The 20,108-nt window shown below is 38.8% G+C and overlaps 1 protein-coding gene and 2 long non-coding RNA genes across 5 annotated transcripts in view; 1 reads left to right on the top strand and 2 right to left on the bottom strand.

Annotated features, from left to right (window-relative positions):
- Positions 1 to 331: 331 nt before the first annotated feature.
- LOC134298823 (uncharacterized) lies at positions 332 to 2,806 on the bottom strand. Its single transcript, XR_010005913.1, has 2 exons — positions 2,716 to 2,806; positions 332 to 545 (listed from the first exon to the last, which is right to left on the bottom strand). It is a non-coding gene; the product is annotated as an uncharacterized LOC134298823 (long non-coding RNA).
- A 401-nt stretch (positions 2,807 to 3,207) lies between these two features.
- Positions 3,208 to 18,369, top strand: LOC134298824 (uncharacterized). The gene is made up of 2 exons (XR_010005914.1): positions 3,208 to 7,730; positions 18,237 to 18,369. It is a non-coding gene; the product is annotated as an uncharacterized LOC134298824 (long non-coding RNA).
- Positions 18,048 to 20,108, bottom strand: part of cdh17 (cadherin 17) — a 44,302-nt gene continuing 42,241 nt past the window's right edge. For all 3 annotated transcript variants that reach the window (XM_016992810.2, XM_016992809.2, XM_008108373.3), the window contains one exon: positions 18,048 to 19,036. In XM_016992810.2, coding sequence (XP_016848299.2) covers positions 18,933 to 19,036 — 104 coding nt within the window. In that variant the 3' untranslated portion in view covers positions 18,048 to 18,932. The remainder of the gene's footprint in view (positions 19,037 to 20,108) is intronic.

Genomic DNA, 20,108 nt, shown 5'->3' with positions numbered 1-20,108 from the left:
GCCCTCCACACTTGCAGGTTTGACTTTTGTTGATTTGATTGTTTGCAGATTTGTTTAAAATGTTCCCTCTAGGAATCTTTAGGTCCTCCATGGATTCATGCTAGTAGATCTAGAGATTCCTAGAAAGAGTTCTATGAATCTCTAGGTTCTCCAACAGGATTCTTTAGTCAGTTTCTGGTGGAAGTTAGCCATAGTCATGCTGAAGCACCTGGTGAATTTGTCCATTGCAGACAGAAAAGAAATCTAAGTCTGCAACAATCCAAAAAGTGGGTTCTGATGTTATAAGACTTAGAATAATAGAATCATAGACTTACACCACTCTAACTCACTATTAGAAGGCATGTTGTTTATATTTATTTCTTACTACAGTCAACAAGTTGCAGATTGAGCTCACGAGGGGCCGGCTTCTGTTTTGTTTACTGCTGATTGTTGACTTTGAAGTGGAAGTATCCTGTTCTATTCTTCAGTATCCTGTTCACCAGCAACACAGAACTCCATCCCTTGATGCAGCCAGATGGATTTTAAGGTAGGTTTGAAGGTTCATACTGGAAGGCCATAACAACAATACCATGGTTAGATGCCAGATCTTGGTGTAAGTGTATAGTAAATGTAATTGTCATAGCAATGAAACTGTCCACCTTCTGGAATTGAAGTAGACTCAGCATAAGGACTCAAATTTAAGAGTTTGGAAAAGGCTTTTTAAAACTCCCCCCCCCCCCCCAGAATGTCCTAATCAGTATAACCAGAACGGCCTAATCAGTGCTGGTGACAACCTTTAAAGCCCTAGACCAGTGGTTCTCAACCTGCGGCCCCCAAATGTTTTTGGTCTTCAACTCCCAGAAATCCTAACAGCTGGTAAACTGGCTGGGATTTCTGGGAGTTGTAGGCCAAAAACATCTGGGGACTCCAGGTTGAGAACCACTGCTCTAGACAGTTCAGGTCCAGGCTACTTGACTGACTGCATCTCCTTGTGCAAACCTTTCTGGACCTTGAGATTTTCAAGATAGGCCCTTCTCTCAGTCCCATCTCCATCTCAAGCTCGGTTGGTGGGATCGAGAGAGCAGGCCTTCCTTCTTGGTTCCTACCCCACAAATCTGGAACTCCCTTCTTCCCAGAGAAGCCAAAATAGCCCCCTCCCTGCTGTCCTTCCAGTGGCAGGCTAAATCCTTTTTATTCAGACAGGCTTTTAAAGATGAAGGTGTTTAACATCGTCAGGGGATACTATGGTTTTATATGCTTTTATTGTTTTAATCTGAATTGTTTTTAATATTAATGATGTTTAATATTTATTAATAGCGCAGCGGGTTAAACCACTGAGCTGCTGAACTTGCTGACTTGTTGAATCCAGGGAGTGAGGTGAGCTCCCGCTGTTAGTCCCAGCTCCTGCCAGCCTAGCAGTTTAAAAACATGTCAATGTGAGTAGATCAATAGATACCACTCAGGTGGGAAGGTAACAGCGCTCCATGCAGTCATGCCGGCCACATGACCTTGGAGGTGTCTACGGACAACGCCGGCTGTTTGGCTTAGAAATGGAGATGAGCACCAACTCCCATAGTTGGACACAACTAGACTTAATGTCAAGGGGAAATCTTTACCTTTACCTTACTAATACTGATTTAATATTTGTTTATTTTAAGTTGTATTGTTATGCTTTTAATTGTGAGCCGTTTTGAGTCTCCGTGTGGAGAGAAAAAGCAGGATATAAATAAACATGACAATAACAACAACAACAACAACAACAACAACAACAACAACAACAACAACGCTATCTGGATATTGCTTGGAGCACCTTAAGGGGAAAAGTCAGAAGTCTGGTCATGTTTCATGATCACATATCATGTCACATCTGATCAATAGTTTGAAATCATATTTCACCCTCTGTTCTTTATAGCTGCAGCCCTGAACGCTAAAACTTGGCCAATGTCTGATCCCCTCCCAATTTTGTCTCCTTGTGTGGTAAAAAAAAAGCTTCTTGAGGGTCAATGAAAATGCCAGCAATTACGGCATTGGCATCCTTCAGCAATAATAATGAATTCCATAAGGTTTCTTGAAATTCTCATGCAAAACAAATGAATCACAGCTGCATGATGCACTTCAACATTCTTCCTGTTCTGTAGCTCCTGTGCTCATTTCCTTAAATAAATCAAACCAAGAGCAGAATCGATTTAATTAGCCATCCAATGGCTTTTGTTAGGTTCCCTTTAGTGACATCCAAAAGGAAGAGGATGCCAGATGCAAAGAAAGAAACATGAAATGGCTCAAGTAGTCTTCTGATACCCAAAATTGTAAGTACCAACAGACTTAATCAAGCTTTGCCATTTACTGGACAGTCGGGACATTTAAACTGTAGAATGAATACACTTTGATACCAATTTAACTCCAGTGGCTCAATGCTATCAAATCATGGGAGTTGTAGTTTTACAAAGCCTTCAGCTTTGTCTGCCAAAGAGTTCTAGTGCCTCACCAGAATACAAATTCCAAAATTGCATTGTCCTTCAAAGAGTGGGGAAATGCTTGCAAACACAAGGGAACTAACTAACTGGCACAATTCGTTTCAGGTAAATGCTTCAAGTTTCTCAAGCATTTATAAACATTCAGGTTTAATATTAGAGATTTGTGGCACATGCTGGAGATCAGCCAACGACTAACCCAATACTCGCAACTTAATATGGGCATTTTGCATGACTGTAGTGTTGATTACAGCAGATAACTTACTTGTCAGCCAGTTGTTGCAAATGGAGCGAGTTCACGAAACTTTGATCTGAAACAAATTTGTTCAATCTGTTCATGCCACAAGACTTTTTTTTGCTGCTTTAGGTCCAATCAAAAATCCACTCACCCATAAATAGTCTCCATTACCAAACAGCTGACTTCTAATGAACAGACAACAACTAAACATTGCATTGCTTACTCCTCACTGGGAAACTCTGGGCTTACTTAAATGTAATTCCCACCCTATTCAGTAAGCCTACTTTCCAGTCTTACAGCTTTGAAGGTCTCAAGGTTGCCCAAATTATTTTGTTTCTCCTATGGAAACTTCTTTGATAACTATTGCAAAAACAAGTCTGTTCAGGCATTTGAGAAGAATTTTTGCAAGGGGACAGGATAGTCTGATTATTTTCTTGCACGACTCATGATATCTGAAGTATCTGAAACAAAAAGATAAAAACAACTGTGGGAAAATGTAGATACCCAACCAGACTGTAAGAACGATATCTGGCAACAAATTAGAAAGGAAAGCATATAATTTTATAAGCTCTGTCTGCAGCTGTGAACATGACTAACACTATTTGAATGATTTAAAGGGCCAGCCAAGAGAAACACTGCTGTAGATTGAGGAGAAAAATGCAAAGCATAGTCCTAACCTTTCATTTTATTTGTATCATTCAAAAATCTTAATAAAAATTACTTAAAAAGAATATGTTTTGAAATGAACTGAAGGACGCAACCACACATCACAACCCAACATTTCACAAATGCAAATAAAGAGGCCTGTGGCCAAGTTATATCAAAATGAGGTCAAGGTGGCAAATGTCATTAATGAGGAAAATCAGACAATTTAGGGGAAGCTACAGAAGTTTGCTTTGCCCTGAGTCTACTGAGAAGGACAAATCTGCTGTGATTGAAATAAGGTGAGGACTAAGAGTCAGAAGCAACTGAACCAATAAACAACAACAAAAGGAGGAGCAGATAGAAACCAGGGGATTTTATGAGCAACTGAAAAAGTGGGATATTAGAAGATTAAAAGGGACTATTCCTTCCAAACTGGGAATGTTGGAGGGCATCTCAATAGAAAGAGACATATATAATTTGGGAAAGGATGACTAAGTGAGAAACAGCATTGTGTATGATAGCCAGCATGGTGTAGTTGTTTTGATGTGAGTCCTGGAGACCAAAGTCTGAAATCCCACTTGTCATGGAAAACTATCCAGTGACCTTAGCAGTGTCACACTGTCTCAGAACCAGAAAAAGGCAATGGCACCCCCCCACACACACACACCCAGAACAGATGTTGCCTGCTCTCAGAATCATAATAGGTTCTCCATAGAGTTGGCATAAGTAAAAAAGTGTTCAGGTACAAAACAAGTTAGTACAGCAATTCAGGAATCCTAATTTTAAGTAGATACAATGGTGATTTGGATCCACTAATTTCCTATGTAGAAGTGGACCTCCAAGTCCCCAACAAGCCACTCCTCCTTCCAAAAGTAGGCAAAACCATTTATTTATTTATTTATTTATTTATTTACAGTATTTATATTCCGCCCTTCTCAACCCGAAGGGAACTCAGGGCGGATCACAATGTATATACATGGCAAACATTCAATGCCATTAGACATATAGACAGAGACGAAGACACAGAGGCAATTTAACATTTTCTAGCTTCCAGGCTTCCTGAGGCTATGCTCGATTCCGGCCACAGGGGTAGCTGCTGCTTCATCATCCACTGTGACACCGAGTCCTTGCTGGATTGCTTTCTTGTTCCTTTCTGCACGCTGCTGGATGATTTTTATGGTCTTGTAAATTAGTTAAATTAACCACATCCTGTGCTAAAGTTATGTTGCATGTAGTTCATGCATTAATACCACTGTGCAGCCCTTGTGTAGAATTGCAGCATGGCTTAACTGAATCAAGATACCAAGACTGCTATGGATTTTGAAGAGGCACGAATAGAGGGAGAAAGGGGAAAATGTGCCAAGAGAAGGCGTGTCAAGCAAACCCTTGTCGGGACCATCTTCCATCTGGAAAACTATGGCCTCATTGTAATAGACCATGCAGATCCAGAATAGGTCTCTACAGTCACATACCGACCCACCGCCAAGACTCTACACTTGGAAGACAATCATACTCGGCCACAAGTGATAGCTTATGATATGATATGACCAAATGTATAACTAAATGCTTTCAACTTGGAATTGTATGCAGTAGATCTACAGCAGGCAAAAGTGACCAACTGCTTCCATAAGAAAACTTAGACATGTGGAAGATGGCAATGGCATCCCAGCCTTTGAGCCGCATTAAATGTTTAGCACATGGCTCTGAATATGCAAAATTAGAAGGGTAAACTTAAACCACAATTCCAAAGGCTTAAAAAAAGACTTTAACTGAGATTTAAAAACAGTAAAGGCATAGTCTATATAGATATACATGTGTGTGTAAATGATTTCGAGGCTATGTTTTCATGGGAAAAAATAATGCAGAATATTTTTTCCCTGCAGTTGCCCCAAATCCAGCATGTGCCTAGTAAATCCAGAGCCATGTGCCCAGATCATCAAGCCCATCCTTTTGCTGCCCTGTCCCTTTGTTTGCATGCCACTGCCATTGCTCCTTGACATCCATGGAGCTTCCTGTGAGTGTCTGGCAATGGCCTTTGTGTCTGCTGAAATCATAATGAGGATTATGATCAAGCCTCTCCTTCTTGCTGGTCACACTGCCAACCCATTCTGAAATCAGGAGAAGGGTGAAGGGGGTGGTGACCCTATGGACAGTGGATCAGGCCAAAAGGGACCCAATCCCACTGTCCAGACAGCTACCAAGCCAGTAGATATGCTACAAATACCAAAGTATCTCCCAACTTTGCTTAAGTAGAGCAAAGTCTGGGTAAAGGCAAAACACTCGGGATCCTAAACAGAAGTCACTATGTATTACGGAGACCAGTGTTTCCCAAATGGTGGTCTTTCAGATGTTATCAACTTCATCTCCCAGAATCCCAGATCATTGGACAAGGCAGCTGAGCCTCCTTGGAGTTGAAGTACAAAATACATGGAAGACTAGAGTTTGGGAATCATTGGTGTAGAGTGCCACAGCCGGATTCAAGGTGGAGTTCAGATTTTTTATTTGTGTAAACCAGGGGTCCCCAAACTAAGGCCCGGGGGCCACATGCGGCCCATCCAAGCCATTTATCCGGCCCCCGCTGCGGCAGCTCCCTCCTCCTCCTTCACCTGGTGCATGCCTTCCAAAGCTTTGCTTATTTATAATGGCATTTTTATTATTATTTAATTAATTATTAATTATTAAGGGGTGCTTTGCTAGTGTTTTTGGTGCACAAAGGCAGAAGGGGGTTGGACTAAATAGCACAAGGGGGCTCTTCCAACTCTCTTTGTTGTTGTTGTTGTTGTTGTTATTGGCACAAAGTATAACACAGGAAATGAGATCTATATGCTGGATTTCGAATCACAAAATCACAAGTCAAATGCTTCCAGGTGTTTATTATTATTATTATCAACAACATTGAGGATGGGTGGCCATCTGTCAGGGGTGCTTTTTTGTGCTTTTGGTGCACAAAGGCAGAAGAGGTTGAACTAAATGGCCCAAGGGGTCTCTTCCAACTCCCTTTATTATTTTGATGATGATGATGATGATGATGATGATGATGATTAACATTGAGGCTGTATTTGTTCCCATTTTGTTTTTGTTTTTCAAAATAAGATATGTGCAGTGTGCATATGTATTTGTTCATAGTTTTTTTTAAAAAAACTATAGTCCAGCCCCCCCCCCCCCCCCAACGGTTTGAGAGACCGTGAACTGGACCCCTGTTTAAAAAGTTTGGGGACCCCTGGTGTAGACAAGCCACAAATGAATGTTGAAGTTGAGCGGAGGAGCAAAAACACCTAGGTTGGGTAGGGAACATGGAGTTTAATGAACACAGTTCCTGAATAAAACAACAATGAGAAATGAGGACTTACAAACAGGGAGAAGCTAAAAGATGCAGGCTTTAACCTCTACTGAAGTAAGATTAAAAGTAGCATGATGTGATCAAAAGGATATGCTGAAAAGATAATCTAAGTGGCAGAAATCTGGAAAGAAATGACGAGGGAAAGACCAGTTAATGGAAGACCGGTTAACAAAGAATTACAGTAATCATGATGATAAATGAGTAAAGCAAGAACAGCAAAGGTCTTTGCAAAAGAAAAAGCCTGAAATGGTCTGGAGATACAAAGAAAAAGTGACATGACTTTACTTAGTTTCAATATAAAGAACAAAAACAGAGTCAATAATAAAACTAGGAATGCTTGTGTGCTTCCTCACCAAAATGAAAAAGAACATTATTAGCAGTGATAAAGAATATAGATTGGGGAAAGGATTTAGTGGGAAAACAAGCAATTCCATCTGTGTTATATTAAGTTTCAGAGATGAAGAACAACCAGAGTCCTTCCAAATGGCTTTTTGCTGCATTCATTGACCTCTCCTCAGCCTTTGATGTAATTAATAGGAATCACTTTTAGGGCAAGCTTGCTGGGATCAGTATCAATACTCTTCATTTACTATACAAACATGGATTAGCACAGAGGATTGGTGGAGGAAATGTGTATAACAAAAAGAGTCAGACTAGAGGTGACTTGTTAAAACCTCCTGTTGAATCTTTATATTAATAGCAATGTAACTATGTTAAATTGCCCAGATCCTTCAATAGGAAAATGTGAAATGGTCATCTGAATATATGCTGATGATCCTGTTTCAGGTGACAATGAAACATCCATATTGAAACTGCTGAGACGTACCATAACATGATGCACGGTGTCTGATGAAACTTGTGGAGTGTAGCAATAAAGCTGTGTGTCACCAACGTAAAAGTCATAACACTAAATAAGATTACCTAGCAACAATGGATATAAAATGAAAGCAACAAAGGACCCAGAGAAGAACCATATGCAGACTCTACCAAAAGAGAAAAATTGCATGAGACAGAACCATAAGCCAGAACATTAAAATAATGGACTGAGAGATAGAAAGTAAGTATTTAATACTTGTGGGAGTGGAGTTACAAGAAAAATATGAAGTCACTCTTCTGTCTAATTGTTTTGGTAGAAACAAGCCTGTATAGACTCATAGAGTTGGCCATCCAGCCTGCCCCCGACCATGCAGGAACAACAAAGTACCCCTGACAGATAGCTATCCAGTTTGTTTAAAAATCCTTCAGAGAAGGAGATTCTAGCATATTCAAAAGCAGTATATTCCACATTTCATACTATCAAGAATTTTTTTTCTAAGTTTTGAATGGCTTCCTTTTTTCTCTGGTTTGAATGCATCCAAGTCTCTAGAACAGCAGAAAACAAGCTTAACCCATCTTCAAGATGACATTCTTTCAAATGTTTAAACATGGCTATCATATCACTTCTTAACTTTTTCTTTTCCAAGGTAATAACCATACCATGTTTCCTAACCTTTTCCTCGTATAGCCTGGTACAGACTCTTTTCCTCATACAGACCCTTGACCATTTTTATATTCATGACCATCTTCTATCAATTATTTTCTTAATTAAATGATACAACTCTGTAGGAAACTCTGCACCTTAATGGTGGAAAGTCTACCCTGTTTCCCCGAAAATAAGACAGGGTCTTATATTAATTTTTGCTCCCAAAGATGCACTAGGTCTTATTTTCAGGGGATGTCTTATTTTTCCATGAAGAAGAGCTCACATTTATTGTTGAACAACAACATGAACATTTATTATATACTGTAAAGTAGTTGTCATCACAAACCAGCATAACCAGACAAACTATGAATCCTATCAAGAATTTCTTGTTACCACCATTATTTCCATGTACAACAATCTATGGTACCTCTTGCAATTTAGGTTTCACAAGGTTTCCACGCTGATTTCTCTCTATTCTAGTTTCAATGTAGTCATGAATGATGAATAATATAATATACTATAATAATATGATAATATAATAATATAATGATATACAATATATTAATGAGATAATATAATATAGGATATAATAATAACAGAATATGATAATAATATGGTATTAATAGGATAATATAATAATGGGATATAATAACAGAATAGCATAATAATATAATAATAATAGGATAATATCATAGAATAATAGAATGGAATAGAATGATATAAAATATATTAATAGGATAATATAAAATGGAATATAATAATAATAACAGAATATGCTAATAATAATAAAATAATAATATGATAATATAATAGAATAATAGTATAGAATATAATGATATAAAATATATTAATAGGGTAATATAAAATGGAATTTAATAATAACAGAATAATAATATAATAATATGAAAATATAATAGAATAATAATAGAATAATAATATAATGATATAATAATAATAATAATAATAGAAAAATATAATATAATGATTTAAAATATATTATTAGGATAATATAATAATGGGATATAATAATAGTAACAGAATATGATGATAATAACATGGCAATAGAATAATAGTATAAAATAATCAGTTAGGATGAGAGGAGAATCCCAATGCGTCCTGTACCTTTAAGGAGCAAAAGCAGCAGCACGAAAGCCCTCTTCCCTTCCCTCCCACCCTCCCTTGCCCTGGCTCCAGGAGCCAATCAGAAGCCTCTGGGAAGCAAGGCAGCATGGCCAGGAGGGAGACGGAAGGAAGGAAGAAACAGCAGCGCAGCAGCAGCCAGGGAAGGTTTTTCAAGCCGCGGCTGGGAGACAGGCAAGGAAAGGCAAGGCAGGGAGGGAGGGAGGCACAGAAAGCAAGCACTTTCCCTCCCTCCCTCCCTCCCTCCCTCCCTCCCTCCCTCCCTGCTGCTTCTGCCCTGCAGCCATGCTTCCCAATGGAACTCTGCTGCAGCCTTAGTTGCTAGGTCTTACTTTCAGGGGAGGCCTTATATTTGGCAATCCCCCCAAACCCCTGCTAGGTCTTATTCTTTGGGGAGGTCTTATTTTCGGGGAAACACGGTAGCTGAAGTCTGTTTAGCAGAAGGCCTTGCACAAAAACAGTAAGGTCACTGCAATGAAGAAGGCCTCAAAGCAGGGTAAAATCTACAATACAATAGTATTGCATTGAGTCTTTTGTTCTTTATGACTTGCTTGTTGTAGCAATACTATGCAAAGTTTCAAGTGGCTGTGTTCAATGAGGTAATGACAATGACGTTAGCAACACCACTATCACTGAGAGCTAGTGATGGCCAAAGGACACATGTTGCATTTTTTAACCAAGCAAGGATTTAAAATGTATAGTACTTAGAGCATTGCGCTCTTTAGTTAACTGATGAGTTACTATAAAAAAAATAAAAAAAACTTTGAAACATAGTGGTAAATTGCAATTATAGTGGGCCATTGGTATATCCACTATGGTTTGGTTCCAGGTCCACAAGTGGACATCAGAATCCATGGATGCTGAAGTCCCATTACATACAATGATGAAGTAAAATCCTATCTCTGATATAAAATGGCAAAATCGAGGTTTGTTTATGGGATTTTTTTTCTGAATGCTTCGAGCCATAGGCGGCTCAATCTGTGGATACCAAGGGCTGATTGTATTAACGTGCTAGATTTGCATAATGACTTAGCAAATAAATAATATTTACAGTTATAATAATATGTATAGTATGTAAATTGCTTGCCCGATTTGAGAGGTTGAAATTGTGCAGCCTAATCACAGGTCACAAAAGTAGCATGATTAACTGTTCCAAAATCCAGAGAAAGATCAAGAAGAATAAGAAATGAATATTGGATTTTTAAACTTCAATTGGAATCATATACTCATAATTTTGGAAGAGATCACAAGAGTCATCTAATCCAACTCCCCTAAGAAGAACATGTGTGATCGTCAAGAAGTCTGTCTTTGAAGAATACAGGTGGCATAATCCAGACTAAGGAGCCCCAGTGGCGAAGTGCATTTAAGCACTGAGCTGGAGACCGAAAGTTCCCAGGTTCAAACCCCGGGAGCGGCATGAGTGGCCGCTGTTAGCTCCAGCTCCTGCCAACCTAGCAGTTCGAAAACATGCAAATGTGAGTAGATCAATAGGTACCGCTCCGGCGGGAAGGTAACGGTGCTCCATGCAGTCATGCCGGCCACATGACCTTGGAGGTGTCTATGGACAACACTTGCTCTTCAGCTTAGAAATGGAGATGAGCACCAACCCCCAGAGTCAGACATGACTGGACTTAATGTCAGGGGAAAACCTTTTTTTAATCCAGACTAAAATGGATTTCATGCAGAAATTCAAGAAAGGTAAAACAACATGTATGGACAGACTATTCCAAGACTTTCAAAAGAAAAGACACAAAAGAAACAAGGTAATTATCAGAAAGGAAAAAATGTGAAGGGCTATGAGATTGCACGCCAATCAACTTTCATAGCACTTGCTTGCTAATTCTCACACAATGGATTTTATTGTATGAGGCAGGCAAACCAGCTTTGCAGCACAGTGCTGTGTGCATCCAGCTGCTGGTCTTCCTCCTCCCCATGATTATTCTGCCGCTAGCTATTGAATCGGCAAAACCCATCAATATCTCCCAAATTTGCAATGTTCTCATTGGCTATCTTGGTGTAGCAGTACAATTCTGCTTCTATTCCAGAAAACTGGCAGTAAAGAGTTGTCAGGATTCTCCTCCTCTACTCCTTTCCCCTTTGCCATTCTCAACCTGCTTACTGTCCTTTCATTTTATATTTTATATTTACATTGGCCTAATGTTGTAATTGTGCAATTGCACTACAAATAAAAATGAAAGAATTAGGGAATAGAAGTAGTGCATGAAAGTTGATGGAAAATGACAGTGTGAACCACAACACAGTTTTTTCTACTGCCATTGTTCTCAATCTGTGGGTTCCCAAATGTTTTGGCCTTCAGCTCCCAGAAATTCCAACAGCTGGTAAACTGGCTGGGATTTCTGGGAGTTGTAGGCCAAAACACATGGGGATCCACAGGTTAAGAACCACTGCTCTACGGGGACTCAACGTTTTTTCTGATATTTTCCCATCAGAGATCAGCACCTTGTACAGATTAAATTTGGGAAAAGTATGATGAAAAGTTGCTCTTACCTAGAAAATATTTTGATCATCCCACAGTAGCTCCTTCATAGATAAGCTCAAGACTTTTCATCCACTCCTTGGAAAATCATGAGTCCATGAATTGAAAAAACGGAAGCAGTTGTGCTCTTGAAGAAAAGTGTGATATCAAAGATGCTCAACACAGTATGTATCTATTACTAATAATAACACAACTGTGGTGGAATAGTAAGTTCATATGATAAAGTCCAGTGTCAACAATGGAAGGGTGTGGAATGTGACATTTTCCTACCACTCCCAGTGTTTATGAATGCATGATTTTTTTGTGCACAATATAGACAGTAAACATTATTTGATAGTAAATATAGAGTTAAAAAAGTGTTGCAGATGTATAGGCAATGTCAGTTGCAAGAGAGGTAAGAGCTAACCCTTATAATGAAAAGAACAAAGCCTACAGTATTTTGTTGAATGATTAGTGAAAATAAAATAAAATTGTATAAAATATCCAAATGTATGCAAATGACTATTTTAGTCTTTTATAGCGATACAAGGCACAGAATTTGGACGTGTTCTTTTAAAAATCTAAGTGTATGCAATCCACCCCAAACTTGTTCCATTTGCATAGAACTGGCATGATTATTAATAGGTCACTCTTATGGTCAACAATCTATGAATAGCACAGATGTACTGTACGTTTTCTAAACCAAATACGTGCTCCTTTCCCCCATTCTAGGAACAGCATTACAATTTCTCTTCTACCAGATGGAAAACTGGTATATGTTTACCAAGAAGTAGTAGCAGCCACTTAATTTGTACCTAAGATGAATTTTAGACTTCTCACTTAGGGTTGAAAGAGAAACAATCCAAATCCCAACAGAACTGGTACAAGCCTTCTTGTACTTGGCTTTCTGCCTAAGAAAGGAAACTCAAAGAAGCTGTCTCAGAAACAGAGTCATGGGACACATTCTCAGATGATTCCATCAGCGGGTCTGTTATATTACAATATTGTGCTTGGCAGAAAGTCTGTGACAAGGCTAAAGTTAGAAAAAAAAGTTTAAAAATCAGGCATAAAAGTGGATTTTTGAGGTATGCAGCCTAGTATCACAAAAGGAGACAATACTTTTTTACACTTAAACCTTTCTTTAAAGGATTGTTATCCAGCTTTATCCATGATAATTCTGTCAACTGGCTATCTTGCAGATTCCATCATTTGCTCTGGTGAAGTCTAGTTTCTTATACATACAGTAGAGTCTCACTTATCCAACATAAACGGGCCGGCAGAATGTTGGATAAGTGAATATGTTGGGTAATAAGGAGGCATTAAGAAAAAGCCTATTAAACATCAAATTAGGTTATGATTTTACAAATTAAGCACCAAAACATCATGTTATACAACAAATTTGACAGAAAAAGTAGTTCAATATGCAGTAATGCTATGTAGTAATTACTGTATGTACGAATTTGGCACTAAAATATCACAATGTATTGAAAACATTGACTACAAAAATGCGTTGGATAATCCAGAACGTTGGATAAGCGAGTGTTGGATAAGTGAGACTCTACTGTACTTCCCAATGTAAAGTCTATTGTTCTGAGGCTGGGTTCACATATTTACTCAGGCAATGGGCCTGACAGTTTTCTTAAGCTAGAGCTCAGAATGTATTTCTTGGACTATAAAAACCAGCTATGTGGGGAATTATAGGCACTACAGTCCCCAAATTAGTTTTCAAAAACTCAAGGTGGAGGAGTGGCTGCAAAAAGAAGGAAAGCCAGCGTGGCTCGCTCCCTGCTTTCCTTCCAGCGGCAGGTAAAAATCTTTTTTCCAGGCAGGATTTTAAAGAAGGTTTTTCAGATCAAGCCAGGGGGTGAGGTTTTTAGCTTTATGTTTCCATGGATTTTAACTGTGAACTTTTAAATACCATCTATATTTAATTCTGTTTTAATGTTTGTATATTTTTAGATTTTAAATTGAATTGAAATGCTTTTAAGCCGCTTTGAGTCTTCTTGTGGAGAGAAAAAGTGGGGTAAAAATAAACATGACTGTGCTCCATGCAGTCATGCTGGCCACATGACCTTGGAGTTGTCTACGGACAATGCCGGCTCTTTCACTTAGAAATGGAGATGAGCACCAACCCCAGACTTGAAGGTTGAAAGTTCGAATCTGTGAGATGGGGTGAGCTCCCTTCTGCCAGCCCTAGCTTCCCATGCAGGGATCCGAGAAAAGCCCTCCAGCAGGATGGTACAGTGTTCCCTCACTTATCGCAGGGGTCAGGTTCCAGGACCACCCGCAATAAGTGAAAATCTGCGAAGTAGGGACACTATATTTATTTTAATATTTATACATTATTTTAGCAGTTATACACTATTTTAAGTCTTCATCAACCAATCGTGTGTTGATAAATCGCCTCCTTCTCCTCCTGTTGCCGCTTGGGCTCCTTTTCTCTCCCTTTGGTTTCTCCTTCCTCCCTTCCCTAGGCTGCAAATTGTAATTTTTTATAATTTATAATAGTCTTTTAGAGTTTATTGAAAAACCGCAAAACAGCAAATCCGCAAAAAGTGAACCGTGAAGTAGTGAGGGAACACTGTAATACATTCAAGCGTCCTCTGGGAAATGTCTCTGTAGACTGCCAATTCTCTCACACCATAATAATAATAATAATAATAATAATAATAATAATAATAATAATAATAATATTTGATTTTTCTACCCTGCCACCATCTCCCGGCAGGGACTCGGGGCAGCTACACGGGTCAGAAGCCCGAAATACAAAACAATAAATTAGTTAAAACACATTAAAATACAAAGACAGTAAAAACCACCAGTTATACAAACAGTTACCTTAACCAAAACAATACAGTAAATCATAAAAACTCAATTAACATATAACTTGTTAACTTGTCTCAATATGCTTCTGACATGATAAAAAAATAATAACTTCCTCTATAATTTATTGTGTAATCTGAATGCTAAAAATCCTGGTTCTTGAGTACACCCCCCAATCAGCATGGTCATGGGTTTCTGAGAGTTGCATTCCCAAAAGGTAACTTTCTCAAGTTCTGTTCCAGACGCTTTAGAGGTTGATATAAAGTCCACTTGTAGTGGATGGATTTTTTGTGTGTGTCAGGAGCAACTTAAGAAACTGCAAGTTGCTTCTGGTGTGAGAGAAGTGACCGTCTGCAAGGACATTGCCCAGGGGATGCCCAGATATTTTTGATGTTTTTACCATCCTTGTGGAAGGCTTCTCTCATGTCCCTGCATGAATGGGGATAGTGGATGGATGAGGAACTTGCTTGACTGTTGAAGGTGCTCTAAGCCTTCTTTGGAGGACATCTGTCTTACTTTCCCTTCCAACTAATCCCCTTTCCTTCAACAACACAGAGGAAGAAGGGCATACTCCTTTCCAAGGATTTGATTAAATGTAAATAAGAAAAGAATAAGCAGTGGGCTCTTTTTTCCCCAGAAGCAATAGGTTTTCTTTAGTGATATGCACCATTACTATTCTTTCTTTCTTTTTTCTTTTCCTGGGAAGAAGGTAAGATAGGAGACTGTGATACATCACAAATATAAAAAAGTAGTTGTGTTGGTTGTTTCTATTGACATCATAGGCAGCATCCAATAAAAGAAATTCTTGAACAACCACATTCAAACCACCATAGAAAAAGACATGCTATGTAGCTGATGTATGACACACAAAATGTAGTAACTCACCACATTAGTTTTGTTTGTTGGATTGTTTATTAAATTTATAAGCTATTGAAAGCAATGTACAATAAAAAATACTGCAACCACAAAAACAATCAATGCAGAAAATAATACAATTTAAGAGTGACATTAAAATTAAAGGGAGAAAGGATCTTATGCAACATTACAAATGAAAAGGAACAAACCAGTATTTAAGGTACAAAACAAGAAAGGAACTCAATAGAAGAGATACGAATCTTTTCCCCCACGGAATAAAATGCAACTGAGGAGAGGAAAAGATTTTGAGCAGAAAAAGAGAAGCCTGTCTCTCAAGTGAGATTTTTGATTTAATGGGGGTCCTTGGTTGTAGTGTAGCACATTATGTTTTGGTAAATTAGAAATCTGAACAAACTCTCAATCATTTTGAAATTTGTCTAAACAAAAAAAAAGTGTCGTATTGTGGCTTAAAGCATGGCTTCTAAAGCAGGGTTCCCTAGAACCCTCGTTCCCCAAAAGATCATGATTGGGGGAAAATAAATATTTTTGAACTTAGATATAGTAATTTTTTATGCAGAAGTTCTGTGAACTCGATCCCGGGGAAAAAGTATGAGAAAGACTGGCTTGCAAGAAAGTGATTTAATCACTTATGTAGCAAATCCATATGGTGAATACTGAGCTTACAGGACTGGAATCAAAACAGGTGACTAAGGACGTCATCAAATGAAGTAACCTAACACGGGTGACTGCTGGATCATACACTGAGGCACCCCATTTATGAACTCAGCAACATAGCCATTTGTAAATCTTATGGAAAAGTATTAGGATCCAGAAAAGTTGACATAGAAACAAGTGTTGTTCCTCACAAGGTAAAGAGTAATATTTCATATCCTAAGTATTTTAGGTAAGCAAATGAATGTCTTTTCCTAGCTAACCTGTATAAAAAGTAAAGGTAAAAGTTTCCAATGATGTTAAGTCCAGTCATGTCTGACTCTGGGAGCTGGTGCTCATCTCCATTTCTAAGCCGAAGAGCCGGCATTGTCCATAGACACCTCCAAGGTCATGTGGCCGGCATGACTGCATGGAGCACCGTTACCTTCCTGCCGGAGCGGGTACCTATTGATCTACTCACATTTGCATGTTTTCAATCTGCTAGGTTGGCAGGAGCTGGGGCTAACTGCGGGCACTCATTCCGCTCCCGGGATTTGAACCTTTTGGTCTGTATGTTCAGCAGCTCAGCGCTTTAACACATTGTGTCACCAGGGGCCCCAGCTAACCTGTATAGGGAACTGATATTATCATCTTCAGAAAAATGAAGTTTATTTTCTTATAGGTACCTGTATGCCTTTAAGGCCACACATACAAGCCCAGCATGTGTCCTCTGTCTGTCCTTTTCTGGTTGTTGCAGAGGTCAGAATTATTTTCCTCCTTGTCACAGACCTATAGTTCTTAACAACCCAACTTCCTCTTGAACACAAATCTTAATAGCCATATAGTGGTCAGTGAATAATGGAGGACAGCTGAGAAGTGTCTTCATGGTGATTATATGACCAGGCAGGATGGGAGAGAGAGGAAAATAAATGTTGTGGGGAATTGGGGGGGGGGATGTTTCACAAATTTTATGACGCATCTCCTAATGCAGGTTTCCTTGACCAATATTTTCAGCACATTTAGTCAGGAGCAATTTTCAGTGTGTTACTCTTACTCTTAAGATGGTGTGCTGGGCTTATCCAAAATATTGGATTTTGGAATATTTGAATATCTATGTTGAGATATCTTGGAGATGGGGCCCAAGCCTAAACACAAAATTCATTTATGTTTTATATAAACTTTATATAAATGTAATTTTATACACAGATATTTTGAGAAAAAAATTAAACATGAAACAAAGTTTGTGTATATTGAACCATTGGAAAACAAAGGTGTCACTATCTTAGCCACCTATGTGAAATAATGTGGTTGCTCAGCCTGTAGGATATGCAATTCTAAACATACTTATCCAAATGCAAATCTCATTGAACTCAAATGCATACTGTGTTAGTACTTTTGCTGTGCCAACCAGAAAGGTTGAAAATGCTCTTTTGAAGCCACATTTCTTTATCAACTATATTTTTAAGCATGCAGAAAAGGGAGGTTGGGGAAATGGGAACACCAGAATTACATAAAGGTAAAGGTTTTCCCCTGACGTTGTCCAGTCGTAACCGACTCTGGGGGTTGGTGCTCATCTCCATTTCTAAGCCGAAGAGCCGGCGTTGTCCGTAGACACCTCCAAGGACATGTGGCCGGCATGACTGCATGGAGCACCGTTACCTTCCCGTCAGAGCAAATTGATCTACTCACATTTGCATGTTTTCGAACTGCTAGGTTGGCAGGAGCTGGGGCTAACAGCAGGCGCTCACTCCGCTCCCGGGATTTGAACCTGGCACCTTTTGGTCTGCAAGTTCAGCAGCTCAGCACTTTAATGCACTGTGCCACCAGGGGCACAGAATTACATACTGGCATGTAATTTTAATATGACGCGGAGAAAGAATCTGCAGAATATAAAAGTGGGTTCATCACCCCACTCCCTCCCAATGGACCTGAGTTTACCAGGAACAAGAAAGGCACTGAAAGAGTCATCAAGTTTGGCTCTCTGTTTATTGTCCACCTCTAAAATAGCTTTTGAAAATTCAAGCCCATCTCTGTCCAATGCTCGCAGGTTCCTTTATTAGAATAGGCAGTGAAATATTCATTAGCCAAAGCTAATTGCTTAGTTCCATTTATTGCTTGTTCAATTACTCACCAGACTAAGTGTGACCTATTTGTAGGTGAAGCTCTTTATGACTGGACTGGAGGAGGAGGTGGAAAAGGAGGAGGAATACATCATCCCCACCTCAATGGAGGAAACCCATTTCTGCTTAAGAGCCAAACTGTCCATGACAATAAAAGTGTTTAACAATTCATTGTGCATTGTTTAAAAAATTGACTCTTTGACAGGGAGAAAGAGGGAGTGAGTCTGGGAATGTTGTGGTTGATTAATTTTCAATAACACTCTCCCTGTACCCAAAAGAAATCAAGGCCACCTCCTTACTAATCACCACAGTGCAGAGTCCCCTTGGAGGATATTTAAATAATAAAGTGAATGCACTTTTCAATGCTGATATGCATTTAATGCTAATGTCAAGTTTGGCTCTGTAGCACCAACATGACACAATGGGTGGGCGTCCCTGTTCTTAGTGGGAGTCTGCTTTCCTGGCTGAAGAAGCAGATTATGAGTAAGATAATAAATCTAGTTGCATAAGTCACATTTGGGACTACAATTCTCAGAACCCCCAGCCATAATGGCTAGATAGGACATTTGGGGTTCTAGTCCATTAAAAATGTTTAGATATCAAACTCTGCATATTGGTGGTGAAACGCCTAATGTTTGCTGATGGTCAGAAGCAGTAGCAATGTCAACAACAGAAAGAAATAAAAGGTCTTTTTTTTTAAAAAAAAAAGCTTCTTTCAGTAAAACAATTACGTCAAGCTCTGCAATTCGGCCGGCTAGCAGGATTTGCCTTGGTGCTGATCTGTTGACTTTGGCTTTTGCGTTTGAGTCGGAGGAACACAATCCCCAGAATGACACCTGCAAGAACAAAACAAAAACTGAGGTGTTAAATCTTAGTATAAGCCATGCTCCTTCAACTGAGGCCCCTCCAGATGTGTTGGGCTTCAACTCCCATCTGCCTCATTTAACATGAAGACAACTGTCAGAGTCCAGGACATCTGGAGGGTGCTGGTCTTGGAAAGGCAACTTTGTAGAAAACCCATCTTTGCAGATGAAGAAGATCCACAGTACAATCCTATGCAAATCTATGTACTCTTAAGTAATAATATTTTCTCTTTGTACTCTCTGTTAAGTGAATTTTGGGCTGCAATTATATACATGCTTACAAGGGATTAAGTCCCATTGAATCTACTGAATCTTTTGTCCAAGATATGGAACATGTAGTGTCTAAGACAAACTGTAAAGCCCAGATTCAGAACTTTTTTTCACTGTTAATATCCAGAATATGTTAAATCAGCTAGTACTACTTAGTGAGACTAAGGCCCTTTCTACACTACCATATACAATCCAGATTATCTGCTTTGAACTAGATTATATTGGAACATAGACTTATATAATCCAGTTCAAAGCAGATAGAGTGGATTATCTGCTTTGATAATCTGGATTATATGTCCAGATTTTAATCATATGTTTTATATTTTTAAATTGTTTTAATTGTTTTAATTGGATTTTCATTGCTGTTTTAATTATGTGTAGGCATCAAATTGTTGCAAATTTTGTACGCCGCCCTGAGTCCCTTTGGGTGAGAAGGGCGGGATATAAATGTTGGAAATAAATAAATAAACAAATAAAATGTCAGCATAGAAGAAGCCTCTAGTTGGGTAGCACTGGAAATGCAATATATTCAAAATCAATACTTTACAAATTAGAAGATAAATGATATAATATCCAGGGAAGCTCATGGTATTTATACAGTTTACCTCTTTAAGAGATCTTGTTCAACATATCCTGAACTGCTACATACAATACATACCAAATCAGTTAAGTTTAGAAGTGTTCCTTATCCTTTCATGTTCTGTCTATTGGTGATATGGGGCTTTCCAGACAGGCCCTATATTTCAGGATCTGGTCCCAGGTTTTCTGTTTATCC

Source organism: Anolis carolinensis, chromosome 4 (assembly GCF_035594765.1).
Source record: "Anolis carolinensis isolate JA03-04 chromosome 4, rAnoCar3.1.pri, whole genome shotgun sequence".
Classification (NCBI taxonomy): Eukaryota; Metazoa; Chordata; class Lepidosauria; order Squamata; family Dactyloidae; genus Anolis; species Anolis carolinensis.
Note: the sequence above shows the minus strand (reverse complement) of the source record. Positions and strands in the feature narration are given on the sequence as shown.